General features: G+C 40.5%; 2 protein-coding genes across 4 annotated transcripts in view; both read right to left on the bottom strand.

Annotated features, from left to right (window-relative positions):
* The window catches only part of zgc:101569 (uncharacterized protein LOC449822 homolog), a 28,925-nt gene extending 17,807 nt beyond the window's left edge, over positions 1-11,118 (bottom strand). The window contains exons 1-4 of the mRNA XM_047349055.1: positions 10,807-11,118; positions 8,731-8,901; positions 4,440-4,537; positions 2,215-2,359 (exon numbers count right to left, since the gene is read on the bottom strand). Coding sequence (XP_047205011.1) covers positions 2,215-2,359; positions 4,440-4,537; positions 8,731-8,901; positions 10,807-10,948 — 556 coding nt within the window. The 5' untranslated portion in view covers positions 10,949-11,118. The remainder of the gene's footprint in view (positions 1-2,214; positions 2,360-4,439; positions 4,538-8,730; positions 8,902-10,806) is intronic.
* A 2,236-nt stretch (positions 11,119-13,354) lies between these two features.
* pdcd6 (programmed cell death 6) overlaps positions 13,355-27,622 on the bottom strand; it is a 34,254-nt gene continuing 19,986 nt past the window's right edge. For all 3 annotated transcript variants that reach the window (XM_047349597.1, XM_047349596.1, XM_047349595.1), the window contains exons 3-6: positions 19,310-19,354; positions 17,769-17,927; positions 17,194-17,303; positions 13,355-14,136 (exon numbers count right to left, since the gene is read on the bottom strand). In XM_047349597.1, the coding sequence (XP_047205553.1) occupies positions 14,038-14,136; positions 17,194-17,303; positions 17,769-17,925 (366 nt within the window). In that variant the 5' untranslated portion in view covers positions 17,926-17,927; positions 19,310-19,354 and the 3' untranslated portion in view covers positions 13,355-14,037. The remainder of the gene's footprint in view (positions 14,137-17,193; positions 17,304-17,768; positions 17,928-19,309; positions 19,355-27,622) is intronic.

Genomic DNA, 27,622 nt, shown 5'->3' with positions numbered 1-27,622 from the left:
TATAATCAACTAAAACACATCTTAAAGTGGAGTGTGGCTGCACATTTTAAAGATCTTTAATTTAAAACCAGAAGCAACAGAAACTTCCTCTCCCCAGATTAATCAGCAAACTGATTGGATTATTGATTCATTTAAATATCAAGTTAGTTTTTAGTTGGGGGCTAAATTAGCATGAAAAGACAAGAAGAATCATCAACATTGTAGCATTTCTAGAACTGAACTAAAATAATCTAACTTTTATCAAAACCTGAAACATTTAGGAGACTTCCCCAACTGGCCAAGTTCAGAGGAATACTTACCATCACCGTTACTATTTTGTGATCAGATTAGTTTAGAAGAGTCATGTTACACCAGTTAACCCTGTTGTTACAATCTGGTCAGCCCAGACTGGATTCTGCATGAGTTGTTTTTGTATTTTGCCCATTAAACTGTTAGTGCACGGTTAAAAACACACCGTAATGTTGAATAAAGTTGTTATAGGAAAAGGGCGGCACAAATACTTCCTGTTTGCTCATTTTCTGACGAATCTAGAGCCATAAAATCCCATTGGCCTATTATAATTCTGGTCATAAATGGGTTAAACTTTACAAGGTAAAAAGAAGAACATACAAAGAAAAATTAATCTGGAGCTTCTTGGCCGAGGAAAACAACCCTGTGATGATTTTGGCCTTATCCCTTTGCTTAGAAAAATGTTAAAAAGCATTGTAGCTGGTGAACAAGGTTGTTTTCGAAGCAGGAAACTCTGGAAGTTTGTTCACTCTTAAATATGCAGGACAGGTTCCTATGAAGCAAGATGGATGGGTGAACTGGCTGCTGTAGAACAGCACAGAGCAGCTCTAATCAGGACACACCTGAAGGACACTTTACTTCATCTCTGGTTTATCTCGGTGTTTGTTTATTACAGATGAGCTAAATATTCAGAATCTTTAACAGCAAAAATAAAAGAGAAAATAAAACTAAGTTCCAAAAAAAACGTAGTTGATTATAAATAGACTGTTAATTATGGTTCACTTAATCAACCACTGGAAAGTCAGATGAATGGTGATCATGTATTAACTGGATAAACTGGGAGAGTGATCAGTGCTGTAGAACATGCTAGTTTCACCCCTCAGGTGCTACTTCCCCCCCAGGTAAAGATGTGTAACAAGTCATAAACTTCATTCAGCTTTTATTGCAGTTGTTTAATCTCAAACTTAATTTTTTTAAAATCTGATTTTAAAAAATAATCCTAAATCAAGAAATAATTGTGCGCAGCAAAATAACTACCTTCACATTTACTGGTACTATAAATACTGTGTTAAAGGCCCCTTGGCCAGTAGGACACCACAATGTCTTTTCCTATAGGTGTTCACAAGGTGCGAGGATATAGAGAGACCATCTCTGGCTAGTCCTCTTTGCACAATCCTTGTAGATCATCCTGGGTCCTCCTAGGCTCTCTTCTCTTTAGCTCATCTACAGGCTTTTATAGGATTTAGGTGTGATGACTGAGATGAAGGTGGAAGCAGGGTCATTTTGGCCCCGGTGAACAATATTTGTTCTTGTTTGGCCATATTTGGACCCATTTTCAGTTCTCTGGTTTAAAGGCCTCTAGAGTTTTAAAAGATTTTTATTTATTTAAAGACTCCCTGATGTCATGCACGCCAACAAACATCCCAGGGATATGGACCTATGTGTCATGTCATATTTTGCCAGGGAAACAAAGAAACCAAAGGTCCAAGAAACTCTGACCAACTTAAAATAGTAAAGTATCTATACAATAACTCAGTTACGTTTGTTTCAAATGGATTATTAGGGGTAATTTGTGATTTTCCTACAGAATATACTCAAATAAAACCTTGAGCCTGTTCCACATCTTTAAAAGGAGTCCCAACAAAATTGTTCATGACGATACCTGGAAAATGTCCCTTCACTTATTCACAGCTACAGCTTCCCACTGGACTGAACAGCCAAACACCCCTAAGCTCGCTGGCTAAATTATTCTTGGAGATTTTTCAAATACTGTGGATGTTATCCTTACTACCATGCCAGAGCAATATATGGGAAACCCAGCTCTGCCAAAACCAAACTGCAATGAAAGTAACCTCACACGTCAGTCAGCAAACCCGATGTTATTGCACAAGTTATAAAAGAGTCAACTACATCCTTAGCGTTATTTTATTAAATTCCAAATTAATTATCAAATCTCCATCAGGCCAGTCAGGCACTCCAACATACCGAATCTGCGGCAGAAGATTCCCATGACGGCACTCTCCTCCACGACCCTCAGGTCAGCCAGCAGAGCCAGCTCCAACCCTCCAGCCACAGCAAAGCCACTCACAGCTGCTATCAGTGGCTTCGACAGCTGCAGACGGGACGGGCCCTGGAGGAAACGACCGGATCAGTCAACCCATTCACACACTAAACATTACACTGTATGGAAACCCAAATGACCGAAGTCATCCTGCAAGATGTAAATAGAGTAAACAAGGAGAACGCAGTCCCAGATCCAAGTATGCATATTATCACCACTTCACAGCGATTTATGCTCTTGACTCTACTTGGTGAAATGTTCCAGGCTTCATTTTCTAATTCATTTCTCAAGCTGTCAAACAAATGAGGAACAAGAGTATTAAAGTTTTGACCACAGCTGAACAAATGAAGCAGTTTGTTTGTCCTGTATGTTGTACAATGGTGTCATTTTCTGCATAGGAGGTCCACTCAATCCCTACAGCAACATGCAGTCCAAGCATATTTCATGGAGACTTATTATATTATTTATATACTGTTAATCCATACTAAGTGTTACAAGAGCACATAAAGCTACAGTGCCTTGCAAAGTATTCATTACCCTTTGTTCATCTTTTGCAAGCTAGAGCCACAAACGTTCTATGTGACGAACCCACATGGTAGGAAATAATGTGAAGTGGAAGGAAAATGATTAAATGTTTCATTTTCTAAATAAAAACATGAAAAGGATGGCTTGCATTTGTTTTTAGCCCTGCTACTCTGATTCCCTGGTGTGTGTGGCTGAAACATGGTGGTGGCCGCACTGTACTGTGGGAATGTTTTTCTTCAACAGGGACAGAGAAGCTGGTTAAAGCTGATTTAAAGATAGATGGAGCTACATACTGGACAATCCTGATAGAAAACCTGTTAGAGGCTGGGACAGAGGATCCAGCAGGACAATGATCCTAAGGCTGATCCCGCAACCACATTTCCTTATCTGGGTCCAAACTCTCAGCGGATAAAGAACATGACTGGTCAGAGTGAGCAGAAGAAGAAAATCAACCATATAACACAATTGGGGAAGATACAGTTTTCCAGGTGTGGATAATTTATTTCTCAGGAACCATAAAAACACAAAACTGTGTTTATGTTCTGGTAAGAAATTTATTTGTTCTTTCTCTTCAGTCCTTTTGTTCTTCTTCTCCCGAGAAAACAGTGTATAAACCAACACATTATTGCTCCCTAACAGACTGTAGTGCCACCTGCACTTCTTTGAGTGAAAAGCAGTTCAGGCGAGCAGTCGTGTCCTTGGGCAAGACATTATCCACCTTGCCTGCTGATGGTGGTCAGGTAAGGTGGCGCCGATTGTATGGCAGCCCCACTCCTGTCAGTCTGCCCCAGGGCAGCTGTAGCTACAATGTAGCTCACCACTGTCAGTGTGTGAACGTGTGTATGAAGGGGTGGATGACTGTTTATAGTGTGAAGCCCTTCGGGCTCCTCAGGACTTGATAAAGCCCTAAACAAGTGCAGGCTTGAATCTAAAACACGCAGGACCCTGGTCCTTGAGGACTGAGTCTGGACACTACTGGTTTAGATCGAAGCATATTCGTGCGTTTGAATGGCCAAGCTGCCGTACAGACCAATTGAGAATTAGTGGCAAGACTTGAAAACTGCTCTTCACACACAATCCACCCAAAGTTAGCTTGATGGCAACATTCTCACCCACTAGATGTCCAAAGCCACAAAAGGAGAGACATACTCTAAAAGACTTGCAGCTGTGATCGCAGAAAGGTTGTTCTATAGAAAATGAGTCTGGAGGTCTGAAAAGAAATACACGCCACACTTTTCAGATATTTATTTGTAAAGGTTTGAAAATCATGTATCTCTATTTTTGTATCATAATTCAATGTCTTAATTATTCCCTACTTTGTGTTTTCTATAACACAAAACCTCAATAAAATAAATGAAAGCTTGTGGCTCTGAGGTCAAAAAAGGTCTGAATGTTTTGCAGGTACTGTAAGACATTCCCACCTGTACAACACACAGACACCAGCAGTAGTGGCATCTCTCTGACCCAACAAAATGTTCCTCACTACCTGCCCTCATTTAATACTAAAAAACAATTACTAGCAACTAGAACTTCTGGTTTTAGATTTTATGATTTACATGACACTGAAATGTAGATATAAACCTCACAAGTACACACATGCAATCACAAACCAAGCACTGCTCACCATTGGGCCAGGACCCTTAGTGACATCTTGCTCCAATTTAAGGGGGGCTTTTTGATTGGCCAGCATTTTCAGATCATAACCAGCGCAGAAATTCCCTCCTGGAAGAGACCACAAAATTACAAAGTATGGCAGAGTGGAAGGGAAAATGATGAGGATGAAAAAAAGGCTGCAATTTGGACTGCTTGCTTTCTTTTGGCTCGCTGGCACACAAATCCTTTTCTTGACTAAAGGATGTAAATCCAATGCATAGGCACAGCCTGTGCTCACATACATCATACTCTCATTAATGGACAAGTAATGCAGTGCAACCACAGATCTCTTCCACTGGATTCATGTGGTAATTACAACATCGCCCAAGAGGCAAACAAACACTATGTCACCGTCTGAGGCAGGGACTCATAAAACCCTCCTCTCAGTAATGTGACAGTAATGAGAATGATGGTAATGAACACATGTGCCAGCAACACCCATCAACTGGGAGCTCTGATTACAGCTGTGGGTCAGCACTGTGTCATCCTGTATATGGGAGCAGCACAGTAAATGAGCGCCCCGGACCATTTGGACCTTTTAAGTGAACTGAGCAAAAGCTGCGTGTGTTTTATTCTTGTAACATGAGCACTGAGACTTTACAGAAAACTGTGACACCATCATGTAAGAGATAATGCATCAGAGCAGTCTAATGTCCGAGGGGTATACGGCTTTTCATGACAATTTTACACACATTACAATACAAAACCAGAACAGAATTTACAGGAATAATTAATTAATAATTATCTAAAGCACGAGGTCTGCTTTAAAGGCTTGTGACACATGAATTTACTTTGATGTAAACCATTACATATAAGCTCTGGCTGGATGTTTATGGTTGTTGTCCAGCTGGAAGGTAACCCTCTGCCGCAGTCTTTTGCCTCCTTTAACGGGTTTTGTTAATGTATTTAGCTCCATCCATCTTCCTTCTAACTCCGACTGGCTTCCCAGACTCTGCTGAAGAAAAGAACCGCCAAAGCATGATGCTAACACCACCATGCTTCATCATGGGGATGTTGTGATCAGGGTGCAGTGTCAGTGTTCCTCCATACATTTTTGCATGTAGGCCATCTTCCACCCGTTTACCGTGTTCTCCATGCGGCCTGTAACCATTAAATGAGACAACAGCAGCTTTCTTCTTGCCACTCTTTCATTAAGGACAGATTTGAGTAGTGCAGAAATAAAAGTCATCTCTGGACCTGAGCTTTGGATCTCTGCAGCTCCTTCAGCATAATCATAGACCTCTTGGCTGCTTCTCTTAATTAATGCTCTTCTTCCAGTTTAGGTGGACAATCATGTCTTAGCACGTCATCATGTCTAAGGTTATTTTTGAAGGATACTGGCTGCACTTGATTTTATTAAAGAGGCATCAGAGTAATGGGGGATTATATAAAAAAATGCATGCCACACTTTTCAGATTTTTTAAACTTTGCAATTATGCTCTAATTTATGTTGGTCTATGATATGAAATCCCAATAAAACACAAATTAATGTTTTATTGTGACTAAAAGTTAAAAAGATCCACTGGTATGAATACTTTATCAAGGCCCTGTATATTGGAGGTGGTAGTGAGGGGTTTTACCCACATTACTCTTGAATGCTATTCTTGTACAAAATGGTCTGTCAAAACCCAGACTGCTGTTCAGCGGGTGGAGTCCTTATCTTGATCCCCAACTTCCCAGAACGTAGGTTGAAGAAAAACTGGACAAACACATCGAGTCCAGATGTGATTCAAAGGTTTAAGCTTCTTCAGATAAGAGATAAAGATAAATCTGCTACTTATTGAAACAATGGCTCCTATATTAAGTAGCCAATGAAATTTGACACAGCAACTATAAGAAATCTCTGATTCAGCAAGACAACAGAGCTCTTTCACTGACATTTAATTCAGTTTGACTCGTCAGCACCGGAAAACAAAGACTTCGCCTTAACTGCTTCAACCTGAAGGTCCTGATATTGAATTTGTAGCCCAGCGGAACACTTGGATCAGAGGCGTTGTTAACATCCCTAGAAACTAATTCACTTTATCTAGGAGGATTGTTTATTTAAGAATTATGTAATGATCTTACAAGTTTGAAGCTACTACCTCCATCCCCACTGATATCCATTCCAATTTCGTGATGAAAGTACAAGAAGTGCTTAAACAGTGCTGAGCACAGTCTACAGTGTTCATTGCAGCCAGTAGGACATTAAAAAGTGCTTTAATCTTTGCTCATCTTCCCATCTGCTGTGAAAAACAAGCCAAAGCTAACTTGACTAAAAAGTTATACCCAGAAATCTGAACTTCAAATCATCAAAAAAATGTCCTAGCAAATGCAGGCCCTGCTGAAAGCAATTATTCTTAATTTCATAAGTTAAAAAAAAGAGCGAGCCGAGAGAGTGACTGTGTCAGTGCTAATTTGACCTAAATGGATTCCGTATGTTCACAGAAACATTACATCCACACTGGAACCTCCCTGCTTGTCATTTTAATGTACCGAGGCGCTGCTAATCACCATCGAGGGGTCAATGGACTTCTCCTGATGGAGCAGCAACAGAGGATAGACTGCTGACAGAAATGTGGGGTGTGATGGCTGTAACATAAGAGTGACTTTTGCCCATTTAAAGCAAGCGGGGCGGCTCTAACGCACTGGTCCCTGGACACAGACTAGGGTCATACGCAGCCAACGTGTGGAGAGGCAACAAATTATACAGTTTGAGGCCATGGCACACCTCAGAAAGCACACAGGCTTTCTGAGGTGTGCCAAGCTGAAGACAAAATTTCCACTGGTTGGGGGGCCATGCACTGGGTGCTATGATTAGAGCTGTGACATGATCCTGGTCATGGGTGGCGGACACAGGGCATCTCACCTCACAAGTGTTTTTTACCCTAATTTTGGCAATATTTGGACTGTGCCGATACAAACTGCACACACTTTGCTTGGGTTGTGTATTATGGGGTAAATATAATGTCTTTCCTATGTATTTTAAACACACTATAGCAGGCTGTGTCTCTTCAGTTTCTCTTTTATTCACTTCCATTTAGTCTTTCATGTTCACTTCCATTTTTTGGACACACTGCCATTGCAATTTGACATTGATATTTGGGGGGGCCCATGTTTGACATCCCCAGCACCCACAAACCACAAAGAAAAAAAAACTATTTGTCATCACTGTCAGCACAAAACCTTGTTTCTCCATTTTTGCTGACTTTTGTATTCTCGTGAAAATCAACTTTATTGATCACCATTCACATCTGTCTTTGTTTTTAGTGATAAATATCCACTAAAAAGTACATAAAGAGAATGTGACTCTGACCAGCCATTATGAAAAGAGACGTTTTTAGTAATTTCCTGCAAAGTTCAGTTTTTGGAGAAACACGGTTTTTCTCCGACAGCAACAATATGTAGGATGGAAAAAAGGTGTTCAAGCATCAAAACATTTCTTAAGTCAATCATGGCATTTATACAAAATCGTTTTTTTAAATCTCTTAAATAATCCACAGTGGTTGTGGCTGTTTTCATTACTGCTTCAGAACAGAAACGCTGTTTAAACCCCTAAAATATTGCTTTGACAGCAGATGTTAATTCCTCTTTCTGCACAGATGTCAGAAACAGATGTGAATGATTTAAGATCTATTACAGTTAAACGTAACAAAGAAAATGAGCTGTTGATGAGTTTAAACTGAGATGATTGAATTATGACACGGGAAAAAAAAAATCATCAAATAGAAAACCTTGGTCTCCCTCCCCAAAACACCGGACTAAGGTTTCTGGTAAATGACAACGTATCAGGAGCTTTCTTCTACCTTGGTTATTTGTTTTCAATCTGATAAATGCAGTGTAAACAGAAGGGGGGGGGGTAATACACATTTCTATGTATTACTTTGTTTGCATTTTTTTACAATGCTTAGCCTTTTGTTTTTATTTCCTTATATCGGCTCATGTTTTTTTTTCTTACGTAAAACAAATATAAACGGGCTCCAAAATAAATAAAGACTAACTGAAAAGTGAAAAATTAACAGAAAATATGACTAGGCTGTTGTACAAATCTAACGGCTGTTTGCAAAGTAATAGAAGAAGCAGGAGGAGAAGAAGAAGAGTTTGAGAGCTTCCAACAGGAGGGTGGGAGCCAGGCTTTCCACAGTTTTCTCTGTCTGGTATTAATACCAACTAACGATGGTAAATTAACAATTTAAAAATCAACAGTAAGGTAAAGCATCAAGAAATCTTTTGCCGATTAATATAAATCCAGAATGATGCTGCACACAACTAGCATTGCCTACCTTTCCCGTGCAGAACAGCCACGTTCAAGTCTGGGTCGCTGTCAAAGGCCTGCAACTCCTCCAGCAGACGCCTCGCTGTCTCCTGGTTCACCGCGTTACGCACCTCCGGTCGGTTTATTGCCACGGTAACCACAGATCCCCTTCGCTCTGAGACCACAGTCTGACCTGCAGCTAATGACAGACAACGTGTCAGATAAACAGAAAAAAAAAACTGTGTGGGCCACAACACTGAGAAAGAGGCTGGCCAGAGACCTAAAGCCTTAACCTGACAGTGATGGAGGGCGAGCATAAGCTGGTTCCTGTGGTCTGAGTTGATGAGAGGACAGCAAAGGATGAGACACTGGAAGAGAAGGTCTATGCTGAAGTGAAGACCTCTGCTCTCTGCCTCAGTGTGTGTTTATGTGCACCACACATTGTGGCTTGAGGTTGCAGCATCCAGCTGACCTGACATTGTTCTGGTCCATTCCAGGGAATCCAGCTGTTTGCCACACCCTCAGTACACTGGATCCAGGGGAGAAGAGGGCAGGGAATCAAAGCTACTGGATGCATGAGAGTCACTGTCAGGCGGTTCTAAGGGAGACAGACTGGTACACCAAACCCAGCAGAGGATGAAAAGCAAAGGTAAATTGTCTGGGCCGGGCTTTCTACTCTGCTACACCTTAAACAAACACAGCACTGACACAGAGCTGGGCAAGGAAACGAACCGCATCTTAACTACCTCTGTGGAACATTGTTTGAAGTTTTATTTCAGGAGCATTTTGTGGCTGAAACACCAGCAAACACTCTGTTAAAGGAGCAGTAACTTCATCTTATGCTTTCGTGACAAATTCAAAAAAAAAAAAACTCGATTTAAAGAATCACTCAGGAAGTATCAAACACAATTTATCACAATGTAACATGAAAAACATGCAGAATTTGGAAAATAGTGGCTATAATCTACCAATAATTAGTGACAAATTTTATGAAGCCCCAAATGGTTGACAGAGCTGCTCACAAGTTGACAAGTCCTTCACCGTAAGCTTCATAGCAGAAAATACAATTAAAATTCCGATAAGTCTGAATCAATACAACATATTGACATAGTTCTGCATAGATCAAACCCTGACAAAAAGCAACAGATAACCGTCAACCAAAAGAGTGTACAATTTGTTTTGACAGACAACCTCAAGTTTTTGATTCAAATATAATTCTCTATTTGAAGGATCTATGCTCTATCTATCCTGAGGGGTCAGAATAATTCTGGTATCAATATAGACACAGTCGTTAGCACTGTTGCTTTGAAGCAAGGCATTCTGGGGTCTATCTGCATGGAGTTTGCATGTTCTTACCCATGCAGGGGTTCTCGCTGGGTACTCCAGCTTCCTCCCACAATCCAAAAACATGGCTGTTAGGTCAACTGGTTACTCTAAATTGGCCTCAGGTGTGAGTGTTTGTGTGTGTCTGTGTTGCCCTGTGGTGGACTGGGGACCTGTCAGGTTGTACGGTGCCTCTCTCCCAATCCAAACTGCTCTAGATTTATGACCAAAAAAACCAGGGTGATTTTTTTATTTTTTTATTATTCTTTTCGTTGCCACTGCAATAAATACCACAAAATATCATGATTAGCACTTCAGACTGCAGACGTATTACTTGTTTATAAACTTCTGAATAAATACTATCACACAGAAATATTGTACAATGGTCTGTCCAATTATAGTTTGCTTTTGGAAATCAGACAGAATGAGGAAATTGAGATTCAAACAATATTTTTAAATGAGCAATAGTCTCCAGGATTTTCACTATAAACAAATGCTACATTAACAAAGAAAAAAAAACGATATTCTTCATTAAACGAGCCTATTTTAAAAATAACTTTTACGACAAAACTGCGAAGATTTTTATTCCACAGTTTCATTTCCTTTAGTAGTTGATTAAATAACTTATGCATAAGTTCCCAGATCTCCTGCGTTGACTGGTTCTTTCCTGCATTTGATGAAAAATGAGCTACAGGTGTGTCGGAGACTTCTTCTGCAGTGACATCAAGGCGGCCTCTGCTGCCCCCTACAGTCCTCATAACGTTGTTGCGCACACGGTTACCTGTTTCTGCGTCTTCGCCTCCTGTTGCAGCGCTGTACGGTTTCATTGTTTTCAAAGTCGTGCTCCAACGTTGACTGAATATTCTGCCTTGATATTTAGCTGCGGACATTTGGCCCAGAGCCCGAAGGTGTTTTAGCGCCATTGCCAACACGCTCTTAAAGCAACACTCCGACGCTAAAACTTAGAAAGTCACAAACTAAAGTAAATATTAAAAGGTCAAAGTTATCTCGAAATGATCCTACAAACGCTTTTAAAACCACCCCCACCAGCTGAGCCCTGCTGGGAAGGCGCAACACTGTTATGCATCCTGATAGAAACTGCAGTCAAAATGCACAAGGTTCTGAGGACGAAAACACACTTGGTGCATTGCAGTAGTCATACCGGCAAACGCGCAGCAGAGGGCGCTCTTATCCTACATCTAATGTGAATTTAAAGTTAAAATATACAGGGGTTGGACAATGAAACTGAAACATCTGGTTTTAGACCACAATAATTTATTAGTATGGTGTAGGGCCTCCTTTTGCGGCCAATACAGCGTCAATTCGTCTTGGGAATGACATATACAAGTCCTGCACAGTGGTCAGAGGGATTTTAAGCCATTCTTCTTGCAGGATAGTGGTCAGGTCACTACATGATACTGGTGGAGGAAAACGTTTCCTGACTCGCTCCTCCAAAACACCCCAAAGTGGCTCAATAATATTTAGATCTGGTGACTGTGCAGGCCATGGGAGATGTTCAACTTCACTTTCATGTTCATCAAACCAATCTTTCTCCAGTCTTGCTGTGTGTATTGGTGCATTGTCATCCTGATACACGACACCGCCTTCAGGATACAATGTTTGAACCATTGGATGCACATGGTCCTCAAGAATGGTTCGGTAGTCCTTGGCAGTGACGTGCCCATCTAGCACAAGTATTGGGCCAAGGGAATGCCATGATATGGCAGCCCAAACCATCACTGATCCACCCCCATGCTTCACTCTGGGCATGCAACAGTCTGGGTGGTACGCTTCCTTAGGGCTTCTCCACACCGTAACTCTCCCGGATGTGGGGAAAACAGTAAAGGTGGACTCATCAGAGAACAATACATGTTTCACATTGTCCGCAGCCTAAGATTTGCGCTCCTTGCACCATTGAAACCGACGTTTGGCATTGGCATGATTGACCAAAGGTTTGGCTATAGCAGCCCGGCCGTGTATATTGACCCTGTGGAGCTCCCGACGGACAGTTCTGGTGGAAACAGGAGAGTTGAGGTGCACATTTAATTCTGCCGTGATTTGGGCAGTCGTGGTTTTATGTTTTTTGGATACAATCCGGGTTAGCATCCGAACATCCCTTTCAGACAGCTTCCTCTTGCGTCCACAGTTAATCCTGTTGGATGTGGTTCGTCCTTCTTGGTGGTTTGCTGACATTACCCTGGATACCGTGGCTCTTGATACATCACAAAGACTTGCTGTCTTGGTCACAGATGCGCCAGCAAGACGTGCACTAACAATTTGTCCTCTTTTGAACTCTGGTATGTCACCCATAATGTTGTGTGCATTTCAATATTTTGAGCAAAACTGTGCTCTTACCCTAATTGAACCTTCACACTCTGCTCTTACTGGTGCAATGTGCAATCAATGAAGACTGGTTACCAGGCTGGTCCAATTTAACCATGAAACCTCCCACACTAAGATGACAGGTGTTTCATTGTCCAACCCCTGTAGTTTCGTCTGTTTAAACCATAATTTCTACATTTTTATGCAACTCATTGTTTCCCATGCGATATACTTACTTAAAAATAAAAGTAAATAGTAATAAGGCATGTGAATTTCCCCACTGAGGAATAAATAGAAAATTTTTAAAACGTCTTATAAAAAAACAGTCTATGGTGAGAGTCACGTTTTAAAAATCTGTGAGTTAGACAATTTGCCACATTGGGATTGTAGCCCCATTTACTGGGCTGTTGGAAACATTCCAACAGCATGACACAAACTAATGATCTGATATTCTTGAAAGAATTATAGCATTTGATCTTATTTTAGTCATGCTAATTTAATTCAATTTATTTATGTTATAACTCCAAACTTTTTAATCAAGATTTTATGTGACAGAGTATCACAAAGTAGCACATAGTTGGTATATGCATGCAAGTGATAGCAGATGGGACGCTAGATGTGTGTTAGATGCTGCAAAACATAAATGCTACTTTCTGTTGGTCTATTCAGATAAAATCTCAATAAAACTTTTTGCTTTTGGTTGGAATTTGACAATATGTGAAAAAGAAATCAAACAGCACTGTAACCTTAAGATTCATGCACAGGAACGTTTCCATTTTTAATCTGCTACCGGCTCCACTTCCTGCAGCTGTAGAAGTAACAAACCACCAACAGGAAATAAAAATATCCCATCATTAACATTATGTAAGTAGATGAGACATGACTCACAGTTTGACATATGTTACTACAATTTATGTGTGATGTTTGCTTCTAGCCGAACATTTTCTTTACATTGCAGTGTTTGCACATTTATTTAGGTCTTACAAATAAAGAGTGCAGATCCAACGTTGGATTACCTTTTTTAATAAAAGATTTTTAATTTTTGCACATTTTAAGGCATCATGCACAGAAAAAAAAAAGCAAAACTAATGATATTATGCTTACCCTCGACCAAAAATGATGTTATAACGTTTAAATACTGGCTGTTAAAAATATGTTCATACAAATATGGCACGTAAGCTGGCATGTCAGTGAACCTCAAAGCAGAGCGCCACCTGCTTTCACAGTTTTTGTAAACATGGCTTTGAGCAAAGAGGGCAGAGGACACGTCAAATGAAAGGGACAGCATGCTTTCGATATGGGGCTTAATTTCCCTGAAAAGCATGCAAATTATATTTACAGTGCATTTATTTTACTGAACAGATATATTTTCTTCAACCTCTTAACTTTAAGACATTAAAAATGTGTCGACATAGACAGACTAACAGACAGATGTGTCCATAATTGTCCCTAACCCACAGTCCCCAGCATGGACCTGTTCAGAACTTGTCAACAAACAAAACACTACAAGAGTTTTTTTTAACCATACACCAAGCACTTATTGTTTTCTTGCTTTAAGATTATAATTTCCGTTTACGAGACTAGGTTTAAAAAAAATATTGTAGTGTCCAGTATGGGCAGACGTCCAAAGGGTGCCGGGAGCCTTGGCACAGTTGTGTCCAGTTGTGCTCTTTTGTGGGCTTCATGTGCGTTATACGACATTAAAGACCATGGAAAGATACTGTTCATAAGAAACTTGGATCCAGCCATCCTGGTCTGTGTCGTACCGCCTGAAGACGTCAGTCAACCTCTGTGGAAATGACAGAACAGCGACGGTAAGCCGGTTGAAATAATCCGGATACAGCAACGTTTTTACACATTCATGCAAGAATCGGCACAATTCAAAGGGTGCACATCTAAAGGGGAATATTGTTAAATGTGCAGCACCAATAAGGCAACATTCAGACCATTTCAAGTCTTCGTCATTATGTTATTGTTTATTTTTTCCCCTCACCAGTTTCAGGTCTTTTCAGCTCCCAGAAAGTCTGTTAAGCTTGTAGAATTACAGCAGCCTCGACACTTACAAGCACCTGTGATAACGATGTGTAAAAAGCCTTAAAATAAATTCCCATCTTATTGCTGTGACATAAACCCTGATTTTTTAAGCCCAACCTTTAATTTGAGTACATTTAATTTGGGAGAAAATCCTACTTTAAGAAACATTGTTTTACAAAATCAGGGGTGCTGTCAATATTACTCCATCCAACCTTCAAAAGGACCGTTCTCAGTCAACATAGAACGAGATGGAATCAGGACCATTCCTCGCTACATGTTCTTGAAAAAATCCGTTCAACCCACAGGGATTAAAATGGTCATGGAAGAACGTTGGTTGAAAAACGTCTGTGTTGATTTGACCTCATGTTTTAGCCCACCAGTGACTTCAGAGCACATTACAAGAGTTCCCTTCTTATTTAGAGAGCTCTACATGGCCAACAGCATTAATCTCAGAACATTTCTATCCATATCATGCGAGCAGGTTGCTGAGGTTTAGTGACCAGGTCTGCTGATGTAAACTAAAGCTGATGGAGCCTTTTCAGAAGGAGCCCCAGGACTCTTTAGCTCTGCTATTTAGTTAGAGAACCTTAGACTCTCTGAGCTTTTTGAAAAACAATTCAACTGATCTCTTTAAAATTGCTTTTGCAGAAGTATCTGCATGTGTTGATACCTAATGCTTTTATACAGCTCTACAGGTGTCTTTTCAACAGATAACGAGTTCAAGCAGGTGCAATTAATACAGGTAATAAGTGGAGACCAGGAGGGCTTCTTAAAGGAGAACTAACAGGCCTGTGAGAGCTGGGATTCTTACTGGTTGTTAGGTGATCAAATACTTACACTACTTACCAGAAGTTTGGACTCACCTTCTCATTCAAAGTTTTCTTTATTTTCATGACTATGAATATTGTAGCTTCACACTGAAGGCATTCAAACTATGAATTAACACATGTGGAATTATATACTGAACATAAAAGTGTGAAACAACTGAAAATATGTTTTATATTCTAGGTTCTTCAAAGTAGCCACCTTTTGCTTTGATTACTGCTCCACACACTCTTGGCATTCTGTTGAGGAGCTTCAAGAGGTAGTCACCTGAAATGGTTTTCACTTCATAGGTGTGCCCTGTCAGGTTTAATAAGTGGGATTTCAAGCCTTATAAATGGGTTTGGGACCATCAGTTGTGTTGTGCAGGAGGTGGATACAGTACACAGCTGATAGTCCTACTGAATAGACTGTTAGAATATGTATTATGGCAAGAAAAAAGCAGCTTAGTAAAGAAAAAACGAGTGGCCATCATTACTTTAAGAAATGAAGGTCAGTCAGTCCGAACAATTGGGAAAACTTTGAAAGTGTCCCCAAGTGCGGTCGCAAAAATCATCAAGTGCTACAAAGAAACTGGCTCATATGAGGACCGCCCCAGGAAAGGAAGACCAAGAGTCACCTCTGCTGCGGACGATAAGTTCATCCGAGTCACCAGCCTCAGAAATCGCAGGTTAACAGCAGCTCAGATTAGAGAACAGGTCAATGCCACACAGAGTTCTAGCAGCAGACACATCTCTAGAACAACTGTAAAGAGGAGACTGTGTGAATCAGGCCTTCATGGTAAAATAGCTGCTAGGAAACCAGTGCTGAGGACAGACAACAAGCAGAAGAGACTTGTTTGGGCTAAAGAACACAAGGAATGGACATTAGACCAGTGGAAATCTGTGCTTTGGTCTGATGAGTCCAAGTTTGAGATCTTTGGTTCCAACCACCGTGTCTTTGTGCGGCGCAGAAGAGGTGAACAGAAGGACTCTACATGCCTGGTTCCCACCGTGAAGCATGGAGGAGGAGGTGTGATGGTGTGGGGGTGCTTTGCTGGTGACACTGTTGGGGATTTATTCAAAATTGAAGGCATACTGAACCAGCATGGCTACCACAGCATCTTGCAGCGGCATGCTATTCCATCCAGTTTGCGTTTAGTTGGACCATCATTTATTTTTCAACAGGACAATGACCCCAAACACACCTCCAGGCTGTGTAAGGGCTATTTGACCAAGAAGGAGAGTGATGGGGTGCTGCACCAGATGACCTGGCCTCCACAGTCACCGGACCTGAACCCCATCAAGATGGTTTGGGGTGAGCTGGACCGCAGAGTGAAGGCAAAAGGGCCAACAAGTGCTAAGCATCTCTGGGAACTCCTTCAAGACTGTTGGAAAACCATTTCAGGTGACTACCTCTTGAAGCTCATCAACAGAATGCCAAGAGTGTGTGGAGCAGTAATCAAAGTAAAAGGTGGCTACTTTGAAGAACCTAGAATATAAGACATATTTTCAGTTGTTTCACACATTTTTGTTCAGTATATAACTCCACATGTGTTAATTCATAGTTTTGATGCCTTCAGTGTGAAGCTACAATATTCATAGTCATGAAAATAAAGAAAACTCTTTGAATGAGAAGATGTGTCCAAACTTTTGGTCTGTACTGTATGTCATGCAATAAAATGCAAATTAATTACATAAAAATCACACAATGTGATTTTTTTTTTGTTTGAGATTCTGTTACTCACAGCTGAAGGCTACCTATGATAAAAATCAAAGATTTCTACATGCTTTGCAAGTGGAAAAACCTACAAAATCAACAGTGTATCAAACACTTGTTCTCCCCACTGTACCTGGAAAAATGAAGCAAAACCCATTCAGTACCAGTCTAGAATCTACAACAAAGACAAGTGAAGAACTGAAAACTATTCTGTCAGGACAATATTTGTCACGAGGCATCATCACAATGGTAGGGCAGTGTCCATCGTTGGTTTTGGCTCTTTATCTGTTACCTGTAATACAATACAGCACTGGATGAAGTCATCAAAGGCCACTTGTCCCTTCCTCTGCCGGTCAAACTTCTCGATCAGAGTGCCGTAGAACTGGTCTGATAGACGATAGCCTGCACACAACACCAAATGTAACATTAGCAACATTTGATAGGCAGCTTCCAGCCAATATGATTGGTTTTTCACTTCCACGTTCTCTTTGGACACAAGTTCTACAGGTCAGGTAATCCGGGTGGAGGTCAAACACGCACCAGGCGGCACCTGGGACTCATGACGAAGCAGGAAAAACTTACAGTGGGATTACTGGGACATTCTAACTGGACTGTGGCAAAGCCGACTGACTTGCCACTAAAACTTAAGCAGAAGAGAAATTTTTCACCTAAATGCAGAGATGAATGATTGACCAGGAATGTTTTCTATCGAGTGACCCAGACAAGTGGCATGTTTAAACCGAGGTTAAATTCTGTACCCTCCTTCTGGCATGCCGCTCCTTGTACACCAGGACAGAGAATCCAGCACCTGTAGCCCTGCACCATGGACAACAAATTACAACAACAAAAGCATACTTTTCTGCTTACCGAATCCGGTCAGTGCCTGTTTGAGCTCATTCCTGTCGATGAAGCCAGAGTTGTCTCTGTCGTAGGTCCTGAAGATGTTCTGCCAGTCTGTGATGTACTTCCACACACCGGCAAACTCGTTGAAGTTTACTCCACCCTTGTTTTCCCTGTCAAACATGGCTGAAGGAGGGAAGCGGGTACATTTTAGTGACATTTTGCAGATTTGTAATATTCGCACTCCTTAAGGTTTTTCACATTTTGTCAGGCAATGAGCACAAGCTTTTGAGAATTTTACTGACATTTTAAGGCAAGACGAACAATAGCGGAATTGTAAAGAGGAAGTTAAAATGATATATCTATGCAGCGTAGCGCTCGTTCCCAGCGAGGATGGTGGGTTCAGGCTCAGGTGCAGTGTTACTTTTTACACACTGAAAAATGTCAGTCTCAGCTGACCTTCTTCCACACACCTGCTGTGTCCCCTGCATCAATGGGCCCCAGTCTGGGTCCCTCAAGGCCCGCTGTTCTAGATGTTTTTCATGTATCCCTGCTGCAGCATGTCTGGACCATGTTTGGGGACCACTGCCGACGTGGCTTGTGGTCAAACAGCCAAACTGCATGTGGAATTTTTAAACCTCTCTTTTGCACTTTTCCACAAAGACGGGACAACGAGAGCACGAATAATAGTCAGCCCATGCTTCTACCTGAGCTGTGGATCTCGGCAGCTCATCCAGAGTCACTATTATTGGCCCAGTTCTCTGATTAATGCGCTCCTTGCCAGGCCTTTTAGTTTAGGTGGAAGGCCATTTCTTTGTGGTTCTCCAATTGCACCAAACTCCATTTCAGGATGAGATCACCTTCTGTATTAATAAGGTGACTACTGGAGGCAAGTGACTGCTTTGTTTTCATCTAGAGGTACAAAGTAAAGGAGGTTGACGTACACTCCACTTTTTCAGATTTTATTAGTAAGTTTGAAAAGAAAATGTGTTTCTTTGTTTTGGTCTGTCACATAAAACTTTACAGTCATTGGTGGTTTTAATGAGACAAAAAAATGAAAAAGGTCAAGTTGTGTGAATACTTTGAAATGAGAGAGAGTGTCGCTGTAAAATAACAGGAGGGTTTAATAGACCGTTTTAGACAGTCACGCTTGAGTAACTCCTACCACATACGTTAGAAAGAAATAAAACAGCTCTGAGCACCGATACTGCATTTCCTCACTCTCATGCGGATCAATCCAATTACCTCCCAACAAAGGAAGTGTTATCGCATGACGTGCTTCTCGCTGCAAGAATATAAAACAATGGATTTACTGCGCATGGTGCAGACGGGAGGAAAGAGACTTAAAGGGATTTACTCTTAAAGCTACAACACATCAGGAGATGTGAACTTTGGAGGAGAATTGTTTTAAAACCTAAAATAAAAAAGAGTTTTATGTCAGTATCTGTGTACCAAAGTATGGTCAATGCCACCAGTCAAGTCTTTAACTACACCGCAGAGCTAAAAGTTTGCAGCCTGAGCTGCATACCCAAACAAAGATGGGTATGTCCCCGTCAGCAGTTACTTACAGATGATGGAGCGGACCGTCACCGGGTTGAAGGGAGTCCATGTGCCTGAGAATCAAAGGCAACGTGTTAAAAAATCTCAACAAAATAGATCAAATGACAACCAAGACGCAGAAAAAAAAACTGATGAAAGACAAGAGGAACAAAAGTAGGTGCGTTATTGTGACGCGCAAAAGCCGAAGCAGACAGAGCAACTAATGTGGAAATCATCGCAGATTATCTTCTAATATTTATTTCCCATCTCACTGCTCTCAACACGTAAGCTTCTGCAGCCTTTTTTTCAGACTGCAGCTTTATCACCATGTTCCAGCAATGCAGTCTTTGTGGTTTTTTGTCACCGTCTTATGAACAGATAGGAGGATGAGAGGATGGTTGTCTTAAATGTTTAAAATAATTTTGGTCTAATTTATGCCCTTACAGCCCCTGCTGTGTTCACTTGTTCTTTCTGCATAAAAACATTTTGTTCATATTCGGATCATAAAACAGCCAGTGGCAGACAGTACAGAAGGGCCTTCAAGGTGCTTTCTTTGTTCTGGCCAGGAGGTGGAGATGGTAATAAAATAAAATAACTATATTTAATAAAATATCTGTATTTACATGCAACACATATCACCTTTAATTTTCAAATGAATTCAGAAATTAATAAATGAACCATAAGCATTAGGCAAATTAGACCCAAGCCAGGAGAAATGGGTTAATCTTAAACATAAACACAAGGACCAATGGAAGGAACGAAGGCGATAAGATGGATTGTTTTAAGAGATGCACCAATCAACCAGCCGATCTTCCCTTGATTGGCTCTGATTAGTGAATAAGAAGGTACTATGTTGCACTTTGAGTTGAATAAAAACCCAGTAAAGAGCAGAGAAATATGCTTTGGTGCATACATGGAGATCATGTTGTCACTCCTTCATTTGTTGTTGAATGCAAACTACTTTGTCTACCAATGACCCTTTTGCACTTTATCCCTTTTTTATGCCTAAAAACAAATAAAACAAACAAATCAAAATCGGCTTCCTGTAATCTGAAGCCAGTATCGGCCAGGAAAAACCCTGATTGGTACATCCTCTAATTGTTTCAGCTTCCTCTGCTACTTTCTCCAGCTGCACTGCCTGATATATTGTTAATAAAACAACAAAGAGCTGTGCATCAAACAATAAACTAACACTGAAACTGTCCTGACAGAAGCAGAAAAGAGGAGTCTGAATCCTTGCTGAGTCACCGAATCTGTCGCAGGGCAGCAGTTTAACAGCAGGAATAAAGAGAGGAGGGTTTGAGAGAAAGAAGAAAGCAGAAGGATAAGATGATAAGCAATGAAAAAAAGGAAAAGCAACTGTCATTGTTACAGTAGCTGGAAGCAGTTCATTTTATTACGTTGACCCGAGTGTATTACTCAACATTTTCCCCGCAAAACCCTCAAAGTGCATTGAAAAGAAACATCATCCTGCTTCAGCACTAAACAAGTCTGCAGTGTGTGGCAGGAGAGATGAGTGCAACATATTTAAATAAAAAGGAGAAAGATTTATTGAGCATTTACTTTGATTTGAACTATTTTAAAAAAACACAGTTTTCAGATAAATTATTACGGTTTGAATAACTTTAAGGACTTGGGAAAAGAGTTTGAGATGCTGAAAAGCTTCATTTGCTCTAGGAAACAATATATTTATTCTCTCTTCCTTTATTTTGTTTTATTGATGAGAAAGGCGGTCCAGGTCCGAGGAAAGAACTGCTCTGAGACCAGCCTTGAGGCTCTTACTGAAACTGGGTTTGGTGCCAAAATCTAGACGTTTCTGTTCATCTGATGGAATGCTGATATTAAGGAACACCTATATAACACTATGGCCTATTGTGTTTCATTTCACCTGATCACTTAAAATATACCCCGCAAATATATATTTTCTCTATATGCTCATCAGACATCACACCCCAACAGCATGCAGTAACAGAGAAGTCTGTAAATCTTGATTAAAATAGAAAATAAGCTGTTTAACGGGCCGTGCTAACAGTTGCACACTGACAGCAGCATCAGCAGTTGGAACGGTTCAGAAACTCATTTTCAGGCCTGCTCAGTTATACGAAACAAGAGAAAAAACAAGAGGAGCACACCTCAGTTTTTAAAACACATGCCTTCACTGACTGTGGGACGTTGACTAAATCAGCAGTCAGCTGCACTGACTGTCACAGCTTCGCTATTTCTGGTACAGAAACAGATAAAACCAAGTGTCACCGCCCTGCTGCCAATACTTTGTTCAACCCACTTTTCTCAAAGGGGAAGTAACAGTCTTCCTTGATAACATCTCACAACTCGGATGAATGTTGATTTGGCCATATGTTGCACCATTACACATTTCAAAGTTTAAATGATGACAAAGCTTCACTTTTTTTAGCAAAAGCCACCAGATTTTCATTTGAAATGTCGCGATTTAAAAAATAATTCCTGATGCCATGCAGTCTATGGAGCCTCAGGGCCTTTGGAAGAGAAACAGGCCCACAGCATCACAGATCCTACACCATGCTTTACAGTGAACATGAGGTGCTTTTCCACATATACATCCTTTGTTTCGTACCAGACCCAAGAGGGTTGTTTGTTGCTTTAGAACCCAAAGTTAGTCCCAGCTCACAGGTTCCAGTTAGAGTCCACATGTTACGTTCAAAAACCCAACACTGCTTAAGAAATGTAATCTAATTTACTTTTCTAATTTTCTAGATTTCAGTAGAAACATGTTAAACTAAAGTTAAAGCAAAGTTGTAGGGCAACAATGAGCCGAAACACAGGATTCATTTGCTGAAGCATAAACTAGAAGCAGAACTGAACAGGCTGCAGATACTCCACCCCAGCGTAGAGGGAAGGTGTTTATGCTGGACAAACGCTGGAAGGGACAAGATACCAGCCTCATATCGTGGTTGTTCTTGGACTGCGTGTTTCAGAAGTCACAAAAGCACTTTTAGATGTTGTATGGAGAATAGAGTATGGAGCATAGAGCAGGGCTACCCCTCCCCCACTCGTTGCTTAGCACTGCTGGTCAGCTAGGAAGCGGCTGAAGAAGGCTACTAACCCTTCACTTGTGTAAAAGAAAGGCACATTTGGTCATGTTACGAGTGGCATGTGTATTGGGCAGCCAACTGGAGGCTGGCTACCAGAGCAGATAGCCTGAGTAACCGGCTAATATCAGCTTGTTTTAATTGCGGTACTCATTAAAGAACAGAGCAACAAATAGACGTAATATGCTGAAAAATTTGGCATTAGAAGTACTACTAAAATTAGCAGCTGTTCATTTTTTTCTTTTTTTCCTAAAGTTCATATATCAAAATCTAAATAGCAAAGAAATGTTATGCATAATAATCATTATATTATTTGAGTACCTGTAAAAATAATTGTTGCCTTTGTGTTTTAAATAAAAGCAGTTAAATCATATACCTCTTGGTTTTAAAGTTGTGAGTAAATTTCGTGCTACCATGAGAGCCCATTCCTATGCAAGAATTAATCTGAGATCCGTTCCTCATTTTGTTTTTGTTTCTAGAGGGACGTCAATCTTGTTCCAGTGACAGAGCCGTCAGAAAATGTCTGAAGGCGGAGCAAAAAACTAGCTGTGACCTTTCTGCTCACAAAGCCGAGTACACAAACGTTTCACAGCAGGAGCAGGCTGTGAGGTCACCAGTGTGTGCTAGATAGACTGCAGCGGCCCGGTTTCACAGTGTGTCTCTCTCTAACGAGAAGCCGGGACAATCCACCCTCTGTCCTGTCCACACACTGTGCTCTCTGACCGGCCAACCAAACAGCCGGCAGTGAGGTGGAGAGAGGCTGGCAGAAGGAATGCAAGAGGTGAAGAAAGCGGAGTGATCTGACCGCAGTGTGTACACAAACATATAACGGCCCTGATGGAGCTCAGTGAGACGCTTGTACTTTACATACATTGCACAAGCAACCACACACGGATACACACTTTTCCCAGCAGACCTTAAATGTTCAGCATTAGACTTCACAGAGTAGTTATAGAACACGCATGAACCACATCCTGTCAGACTGGGGTAGATGCATGTCTGTGAGAGGGGAAAGAAAACAGGTTTCAAATAAAGACAGGTAGACAACCATAATTAACAAATCAGCCACTTTAGCAAAATACTAAACTGTAAAAACGTAAAGAGTGTTCCTTACAGGACTTTCTGAAGCTCAAATTAATACTGAAACTCAGTCAGATCAACCACACGGCCTCATGACTTCCTAACGCCAGTGAGCTTCTTAACAAAAACTGCTACAAAGCAGCTTTAGGAGCATGAGCAGGTGCTCCAAAAGACTCAAAACCAACCAAAACGATACAGGCACACCTCAGCATGTTGTTTTCATGTCCGTTAGGGATGGCTGCCGATTTTTGAATATTAATATTTAGTAAAACATAGATATTTTAATTGTGTATATGACTACCGTTTTGACTTTTTTTTTCTCACCCTTATCAGCAACACAACCACAAGGTAGCAGTAATGCCAAGTCGTTTGATGCTTGTTTTGGAACGCTGCAATTTTAGCAACAAATTATATCGGAAATAAATAAATAAATAAACCCTCCAGATCATATTAATAATTTATAATTTTTTTTAACAGAATGTGATATAGGCACAGTCCAAAAACGTCAACCGGTCGCAATCATTAGCTGTGGTCAAGTGGAGTGTATTTAGTATCGTATGAGTAAAATGGCCAAATAAGGGACATGATAAATTCATTCTGTGATTTAATGACACCAAACAGAACTTTAAACCCATTTGTTTGAAGCTTTTTTCAAGCTGCAAGACTGTTTGATCATGTCCAGAGTATTTTGTTTTAAGCAGTCGAGTTTAAAAAAAAAAACTAAAAAAAATCACAGCTCATTTTCATGTGCACAGCTTGCAAATTTGAATAGTAGGCCGCACACTGTATTTTGTTGATCTAAACTTCAACATGTTTCACTCCCTTTATAACGACATATCCAGTCAGAGAGAGACTGTGTGGGCTGCTGCAGTTCCCTGCATGTCAGTTGGCTGTCGTCTGCTTTGTGGCGTCTGTGTTCATACATTCATTTTATAATGTTGAAAGCAAAAAGCTAAGTTTGTGAAGCTTTTCTGGCTGTTAGGTGCACACACTAAGCTGGACCTGCACTGAAATGAGTTAAAGTCGAGTTATCAATGAGTCATATCAAAACAAGCTAGCAATAGCTTAGCACTTCAGCTAACTGCTCCACATAAAATACTTCATCAGCAGGAGCAAGATGGGAGCTTCTTCAAAGGCTGCAGGTATAAAACAGATTCCACGCTGTCTGGGCAGTGAGTTAATTAATAAATTAATTAATAAATAAAAATGCTAATTTAGCCCATGATACTGAATGAATAATCTAAAAGGAGGAAATCAGGAAAATCTAATAAAAATAAACACAACTCAGACCGAAAAGAAAAATAAAACAATTAAATGTGGCTTACTGAACATAAGATCTCTCTCTTCAAAGACATTGCTAGTTAGTGACCTGATTTGTGACAATCAGATTGATTTATTTTGCCTCACAGAAACCTGGCTGCAGCAAGAGGATTATGTTAGTATAAATGAGTCAACTCCTACTAATTATTTAAATTTTCACATTCCTCGAATTACTGGGCAAGGAGGAGGAGTAGCAACCATCTTTCAGTCGGATTTATTGATTAGCCCCAGACCAATCAATAGCTACAACTCTTTTGAATATTTAATCCTTAGTTTTCCTCATCCAAATTGCAAAGCACTAAAACCTCTTCTGTTTGTTGTTTTGTACCGTCCACCAGGATCTTACTCTCAATTTTTAGATCAGTTTTCAGACCTTTTATCTGATTTAGTGTTAAATACAGATAAAGTTATTATAGTGGGGGATTTTAACATTCATGTAGACGCTGAAAGTGATAGCCTAAATATAGCGTTTAATGCTATCTTAGACTCAATTGGCTTTGATCAAAACATTAACAAACCTAACCACCTTTGTCTTCATTCTCTGGACCTTGTGCTGACATATGGCATTGAGTGTAAAGACATGACAATATTCTCTCATAACCCTGTCCTGTCTGACCATTTCTTAATAACCTTTGAGTTTAATTTAACCGAGTACTCCACACCTGAAAGAAAATTTCATTATAGTACCGTATTTTCCGCACTATAAGGCGCACCGGATTATAAGGCGCACCTTCAATGAATGGCCTATTTTAGAACTTTTTTCATATATAGGGTGCACCGGATTATAAGGCGCATAGAATAGAAGCTACTGCAGTCAAACGTTTGACTGGGGTTGCGTTTGCATCCACTAGATGGAGCTGTGCTAAAGAGAATGTCAGATAAGTCAGTCAGTCAAACTTTATTAATACACTACAAACCAGCGTTCTGATAACTCCATTCACTCTCATGGTAAGGTCTCCTCTACATAGAATTCTATTGAATAGAACCAACCGCACGTTAGGAATGCATTGGAGTCTATGAAGTTGAAGTTGAAATCAAACGTTAGTTAAAACGTGAAAGGGAACTTTTCCCTGATTCAGTAAACACGTAAAAGAAACAGTTTGATGCACTAAATCAAACGTTAGTACTGTTAACCTTTCCTGTTTCTGTCCCCTGACCGTAGTCTGATGACACAGGGGAGACGCTTTCTCCAGGGCCGAAGTTACTAGTTTCCTCGGGGTTAACTCCCTCACTCATACGTTGCTGAGTTGAGCATGAAGAAACAGCATCAAAACACTGAGTTGTTGACGAGATTCGGGGTTCTTTTTAATGACTTTGCAGCACGTAAAAACACAGGGCTTACAGACTCATACACCGCTGCTCCGGTCGCCGTCTCTACCCACCCCACACACACAATAATACCGACGTCACTCCTTCACTCTTGATTCTCAGCTACGGCAGCACACAACACCACCTCTGTCCGGAGGAGTAATGTCAACATCTTCCATACACACACGAAACATACACCCCACACACTGAGCTTCTAATCACATATAGTTCAGGCAATTCCTGCAACAGTACATTCAAACGTTATACACACACAAGTGGTGTTGGACTAAGAGTAAGCACAGTACAGGTGTTTACCGCTATTACTTCGGCGACACCCCTGACTACGGTAGCCGTAATGCTGCAAGCGGTGCGGCTTTGTAGTTTACCAGTCGTACTGAAACATTTTGACAGAGCATCGTGTACAACCAGTATGGATCAACCAATTAACCAATTGATCCATATATAAGGCGCTCCGGATTACAAGGCGCACTGTCATTTTTTGAAAAAATTAAAGGTTTTTAAGTGCGCCTTATAGTGCGGAACATACGGTAGATCATTATCAGGCGATGCTATAACAACCTTTAAAGAATCTGTTCCACTTTTCATTTCCTCATTATCACTGAAAAGCACAGTGGAGGGCAATAATTCTGTTTCTGCCCCTTCACAAATTGATTCTTTTGTTCATAGTGTTTCTTCATCATTGCGTGATGCATTAGACAATGCAGCCCCCTTGAAAAAGAAGATAATCATTAATAGGAGGCTAGCTCCTTGGTTTAATTCAGAGCTGCGTACTTTAAAGCACAATGTTAGAAAATTGGAGAGAAAATGGCACTCTACACACCTAGAGGATTCCTACTTAATCTGGAAAAATAGCCTACTGTTGTACAAAAAGACACTTCGCCAAGCTAGAACAGCTTATTTCTCATCATTAATAGTAGAGAACAAGAATAATCCTAGGTTTCTCTTTAGTACAGTTCCTAAACTTACACAGAATCATAGCTCTGTTGAGCCATCCATTGCCTTAGCTCTTAGCAGCCATGACTTTATGGGATTCTTCTTAAATAAAATTGATTCTATTAAAAAGAAAATCTTTGACATACTCCCGAAGATGATTACTTCATCCTCAGCAAGTGAGACAACATTGGAAATAACTGCAGAACCTGATTTGTGTTTGGACTGTTTTGATCCTGTGAAGCTTCCTAAGTTATCAGAAATATTAGCTTCATCTAAACCTTCAACTTGTATGTTAGACACAATCCCAACCAAATTATTTAAGGAAGTGTTCCCTCTGATTACCAGTCCCATTTTAGATATGATTAATCTATCTTTAGTAAATGGATATGTACCACAAGCTTTTAAGGTAGCTGTAATTAAACCTTTACTTAAGAAACCTTCGCTTGATCGAGATGACTTGAAAAATTACAGACCTATATCCAATCTTCCATTCTTATCTAAAATTCTTGGGAAAATTGTTGCTAATCAAATGTGTGAGCATTTATACAACAATGACCTGTTTGAAGAGTTTCAGTCAGGTTTCAGAGCTCATCATAGCACTGAAACAGCTCT

Source organism: Girardinichthys multiradiatus, chromosome 21 (assembly GCF_021462225.1).
Source record: "Girardinichthys multiradiatus isolate DD_20200921_A chromosome 21, DD_fGirMul_XY1, whole genome shotgun sequence".
NCBI lineage: Eukaryota > Metazoa > Chordata > Actinopteri > Cyprinodontiformes > Goodeidae > Girardinichthys > Girardinichthys multiradiatus.
Note: the sequence above shows the minus strand (reverse complement) of the source record. Positions and strands in the feature narration are given on the sequence as shown.